At 36.5% G+C, this 6,000-nt stretch overlaps 1 protein-coding gene across 3 annotated transcripts in view; it reads left to right on the forward strand.

The window, feature by feature from the left end:
- LOC149023092 (uncharacterized) overlaps nucleotides 1-5,522 on the forward strand; it is a 75,886-nt gene extending 70,364 nt beyond the window's left edge. For 2 of the 3 annotated variants that reach the window (XM_089150941.1, XM_089150942.1), the window contains 2 exons: nucleotides 3,505-3,688; nucleotides 5,126-5,522. In XM_089150941.1, the coding sequence (XP_089007067.1) occupies nucleotides 3,505-3,688; nucleotides 5,126-5,251 (310 nt within the window). In that variant the 3' untranslated portion in view covers nucleotides 5,252-5,522. Of the gene's footprint in view, nucleotides 1-3,492; nucleotides 3,689-5,125 lie in introns of all 3 variants that reach the window. The other variant, XM_089150940.1, reaches the window with a different exon arrangement.
- Nucleotides 5,523-6,000: the final 478 nt, after the last annotated feature.

Genomic DNA, 6,000 nt, shown 5'->3' on the forward strand with positions numbered 1-6,000 from the left:
AATGTTGTTATAGAGCATGAATTTGCTGATTGATAACCTAGCTTCCTCCTCCCCTACCGCCTTCTCTACCTCCAAAGAAACATATAGGGAATGCTTCTTTGATAGATGTCTTGTTGGTTGAAGAGGGAGGGGTCTTGGTCAAATGTGGAATCATAATGTGTAGTCTTCCTCCTCCTCCTTTCGGTCCTCTCAGTCTCAGTTCCCTGAAAACTATGTCTAGGTGGCATGGATGCCCCTGACCACGAACCACCTGCTCCCCTTGTTTGTTCATATTGCCTCACACTATCAGCATGTAAGGACTGTCTGCTAGCTTCCATTGCAGCCTTCATCTGTCTCCATTCGGCTCGTGACTCAACACCCATAACCCTCCTCCTCTCTTCATCATCGCTTGATTCCTCATCAACATCAAGAGTAGGTCTAGATAGCACTATATCCTCAAATTCCCTTTGCTTTTGTGCCATCTCTTCCTTTTTTTGTTTCCCTCCCCTTAAAGTTGCTGCAATTGTTTTTTGGACTTCATAAGGAACCCTGGGACACTTGGCAACATCTTTATAACCACCAGCCAAATGTTGCTTTAATCTGGTTGAACCACCAGAATTCAAAGTCTTGAGGCAATACTTGCATCGGGATTTCTTCTTCGTCAGATCGGTGGATCCCCATGTTGCCAAGCAATGTCCTGAGTCCCACTACCAGTGCCGCCACTCCCACTAGTTGCCATTTAAGATTCAAATGTGCAGCACTGAAAGTCTGAAATACATACATGAATCATGAATATTCCCAAATAATCATTAGAATAATTTTTAGATACATAAAAACATGTAAAAACAATTTATAAAACAACAAAACACACACTTTGTTCTAAGATAACATATATACACTGCTCAAACAAACATGTTAGTATTTTTAAAATAAACTACATAATATGAGCATCATTTTAAAAAAAAAAAACAGATAAATTTTTAATAACATATTATTTTTTATAATTATTTTATGTAAAAATAATTTATAAAACAACAAAACACACACTTTGTTCTAAGATAACATATATACAATGCTCAATAAGACATGTTTGTATTTTTAAAATAAACTACATAATATAAGCATCATTTTAAAAAAAAAAACAGATAATTTTTTAATAAAATATTATTTTTCATAATTATTTTATTTAATTATTTAAATAAAAAAAATACAGCAAGCATGATAATCAAAATATTAATACATGAGATTGTAGCCCTCTAAATGTAGTTTAACATAAATAATAATCACATTCATATCATAAGTATTTATTTATAATCTTTAATTTTAATTTTTTAGATAATATATTTTTTAAATACGAAAATTCAAAAAAAAAAATAATTAACAGAAAATTAAATTTTTTTTCCATGAAAGTGTAGATCTAAGCTTGAACATCAACATATATTTATATCACACTCATACAATCATTGTAGAACCTTGTATTTGAAAAAAATCAAATTTGGGGGAAAATCTTACATTTCTTGAAGATCCCTTGAAATATGCTTGAATCACTACAAATATGCTTCAATTTGTTGTTGTAGATGAGTTGATGATGTTGCTATGTTGAATCCCCAACAAATTCCGGCCAAATTCCGGCCAAATATGGGCTTCCAGCGAGTTAGAGGAGAGAGAGAGGCGAGAGATGCCTCTCTCGAGCGAGATAGGGGCTTTAAAAAGCCCCTAAAGTGTGAAAAATCCTCCCGTTGGCGAGATCTCGCCGAGATATTGGCGAGATCTCGCGAGATGGGCGAGATCTCGAGCGAGATCTGCAATCTCGCAGATCTCGCCAGAGATCTCGTCTCGCCTTTCTAAAAAGGCGAGATATCTCGCGAGATCTCGGCGAGATATCTCGCGATATCTCCCACCATGTCGCCCTTAATGTTCATGGAATACCACATCCATACATCTATCTCTACCCTGGGATTCTTTGGGACAGGTTGCATCAAAATTTATCTGTACAATATTCAGAGAGTTTGGGGGGGGGGGGGAGTGGGTTTGGACTAACTTTGACAGGTAGGCTGTTATGACTCTTAGGAGACAGAGAGGTTTACCAGAATCCATCAGATGCCTTCTGCACTGCAGCTGCTACCTCCATTTGAGACTAGTCCCTTCTTAAGAAAGTGAAATCATTTCTTGCAATCCATAAAAACTAGCAGATAAAAGAGATGAAGCTTAGTTCAGCACTGGTGTCTCATCTGTTGGAAACTTGTATTGATTCCATTTATCTACAATTTAGCCAGTCATGATGTCTCTTCAATTTTCAGTTTGGAGCAATAATTCATTTCCGTTTCCCTCATTTAAATGTATTGGCAACTGGTAAGCTCCTTTCTTCTATACGGTAGATAGCAGTAAAATTAGCAATGCTGTACTAGTGAAGATACTCTGGAGCAGCATCACGATATGGGTTGGATTAAACTATCCTTACATTAAATCCTTGAAATACCTACCCCCCCCCCCCCCCCCCCAAAAAAAAAAAATTTTATTTACCAAAACAAAATCAGAGCTTGGTGGCAGGGGTAGGGATCAAGTTGGGTTGCAGTGGAGCAGTGGTTGCAAGAAGAGGAAGTAGAAGTTGGACATTGATGGGGAATCTTTGTTACCTCTAGTTCCAACACTGGTGCAAGAAAGGAGAGGATAAAGGGTTATTTACATGATAAGCGGATTATTTAAGAAAATTCCCCTAAGCCATGTCATCACTTGATAGACAGGCTAGTAATTCTCCAAAGTAAAGGGGTCAATCAATAATTTCACCAAATTCCAGGGTATTAGTACATATCCCTGCATTAATTGTAATAGTTAGGCTAGTTTGGGCATTATAATAAAAATACATATGCCATGTCAGCAGAAAATAAAAGGTTAGAATTCTTCGTCACATTGTATTCTTAGTCATAAAATTCAATATGTTTTGGTTGTTGTGATAAAAGTACACTTTTATTTGACTATTATAAGGGGAAACAATTTAGTATTTTTCTATATAAAACCTAATCAATCAATGTGCATAAAATTTAAAAAAAAAAATTGACTCTAAATCAGTTCAGTTTTAATTAATTATGATAGTGGGTGAATTATGGCTTTGAGACATTGTTCAGTTATTCCAGCGGTATTGATCATGCATTATAGTACATATTCTAAATAGCAATAATATACTTGTGTCAGGTTCTCCAGCATCTTCTATTTATTGGGATTTGTGGCCTTGTGGGTCCAACTAATAAATTAGATGACCTTGATCATCTGTTTGTGAACCCCATCTGTGGATATTTTGCTTGTTATCTAGATGTCCAGCACGATCTGATAATTTAGACCAGAACATGAAGAGCCTGGTTCTTTTCTGCTTTCACTAAAATAACTTTTTCTCATAAATGACGATCTTTTATTTAGTATAATCAAATTTGTAATTTTTCTGGTAAGAAAATTGTCATACTTGAAATTATCTGTATTGCTAGTTGATGCATCTTAAGCTTTTGAACTCAACAACAGCGCCTATTGCAGATACTCCTTTGAATATTCCGATAAAGATGACACAGTAAGAGCTCATATGGTTGGCGGAATAGATGCTTTCATAAAAATTTCCCTAGGTTGGCCATTGTCAAGTTTGCCATTAAAGCTGACATCCCTCAGGAGCTCAGATAATAATTCAGAGGGAATTTCGTTAAGCTTTCTCTGCACAGTTGAGGTGAGTTGTGTTAGTCTTAGACCTGTGTTTATTGTCATTCTTATTTAACCTCTTCCAGCATCCTTAAAATTGATTCTACAGAAAAAGAAAAAGAAAAAAAGACCTCATTGGAGTAAGTAGTGCCTTATTGTCTACCACCTTCCCATATATCCTTTGTAATATTTATGTTTTTATATTGCCATTTCTACCATCCTTCTTAGTATGAATAAATTGTAAACTGCATGTTAGTAATTGTAAGAAACATATGGGAGGTTCAAGGTATTTTGTTAGAAAGGAAGGGGAGGGTCAGAGTTATTTTCTCATTTTAAATTATTTAGAAAATCCTTTTTCTCCCTTCATTGAATAACTTTTAAGGCAGAAGGCAATCAAAAGGACAATAGAATTTTTTTTTTTTAATATATCTAAAATAGCATGGAAAGAACAATGCACCAAATGTGAAGACTGGAAATGTTCAGAAATCTCTGTGATTTGTGTGCTGAACTTGGATGAGTTGCTTGCATCTCTGCTAGTTGTTTTGAAGTAAATGGTTTGTTTTAGTCCTAGAATTTGGTTCGGAATTGGATTTAGGATAAGAATGATGAAAGAGGATGTGAGGGAAGGATTATAATTCATTAGACATTTTATAGGAAGAACATAAATGGACAAGGAGAAGTTTGAAGAACATTGGAACATACAAGTAGTAAAATCACATGAAAGAGGATGTGAGGGAAGGATTATAATTCATTAGACATTTTATAGGAAGAACATAAATGGACAAGGAGAAGTTTGAAGAACATTGGAACATACAAGTAGTAAAATCACCCTTGATTAAAAATAAAATCCCTGGCTGTTCCAGTTGATAGTATGTACAGAATCTCCTGATAGAGTAGTTGGAGTTAAAAAATTCCAACTCAAATCCAAAAGCCATTTGATCAAGCACAATCACTCTACTGGATTGGGAGAAAATAAATTTTGGATCCATATGGCTGTGAATCCAGTTGATAGCCTTATGTACAGGTAATCTCCTGAAATGGCCAGTAGTTTTTGTTGCTAAAAGGCGAGCCTTGGCACAGACGATCAATTGATCCGAAACAGCCATTTGATCAACAACAACAATAAGCCTGGGTATCCCAACTAAATGTGTTTTGGATCCATATGACTGTCCGGTCAAATCCCGTTCATGCCTTATGGAAGGTAGTTACGTTAAATGGCCAAAGCTGTTTTTGTTGCTAAAGGGCGAGCCTTGGCACAATGATCAATTGATCTGAAACAGCCTCCCAACAAAAATTGCCTCTCGGAGTCTGCTTGTGCAAAAGCCTTCAACACAGGCTTTCGCCCTTTTTTATGCGGCAGATAAGAGAACTGCTGCTTCTAACGCTGTTTTCACTTGGATATTCGGCTTAACTTTTTGTCATAGGTTTTGTTGGTCGTCTATATGATTCTAAAATTTATTTGTAGGAACTGGTGAACTCCCTAGATGTGAATGTGCGGCACAATCTTTCAGACTTTGTGGATGCTATTGAAGAAATACTGCTCCAGCAAACACGTTCAGATCTCAAATGCAACCGTATTCCTCAGCAATGAATATCTGCTCTAATTTTCTCCTCGAAGTGTTTGTATCAAACTGATTGGTGAGGCTAAATTACTTCTTCCTTGCATAAACTTCTCCCAGTATATGTTTCTGGAGTTGCCAGTTAGTCAGACAGTTACAAGGATGACTTCTATTCTTTGTGATGAGTTAGCTTCTGCATGACTAATGTAATATAAATTTTTTTTATCATACTGTTATACAACTTTTCATCCCAGGCTTGGACATGTAGCTTGGGGCCATTTTATAGCAAATATTATTTGAGCATGGTAAGCTTTGTGGTAACCCTACACTGGACAAACCTGCCAAACCTGCCCACTGCGACTGCCATTGCGAACCAGTATTTACCTGTATGCAGGTGTGCTGAATAAGCTCAAGTGCTGTATGTCTGGGACCAAAAACTGAAAACTAGACTGGTAATAGGGTATCATGGTAATGTACTCCACGAGCTGTTTCGTGGTGTGATGCTAAAAGCTTGGGCTTGCCAACAACCAAAGTGGGTTCGAATTTGAGGGCGGCCAATTTGTTGGAAATAATAATGTGCAATTGTATAAGATAAATTAAGTAGAATTAAGTATAAGAACTTATCCGGTCAAAAGCATGAACAACCTCCTCATCGAAAGTATAGTGGTATACAAATGAAAATTGGCAGAGCTGAAACGTGCTGGTGACCTGTCCTTTTTTCAAGTTGAATTATGCACACGGGTTATTAGTGCATTCTTACCCTCAAGATCAATCAACCCCT

This window comes from Hakea prostrata, chromosome 3 (assembly GCF_041222555.1).
Source record: "Hakea prostrata isolate BN-2017 chromosome 3, UWA_Hpros_2, whole genome shotgun sequence".
In the NCBI taxonomy this organism is placed as follows: Eukaryota; Viridiplantae; Streptophyta; class Magnoliopsida; order Proteales; family Proteaceae; genus Hakea; species Hakea prostrata.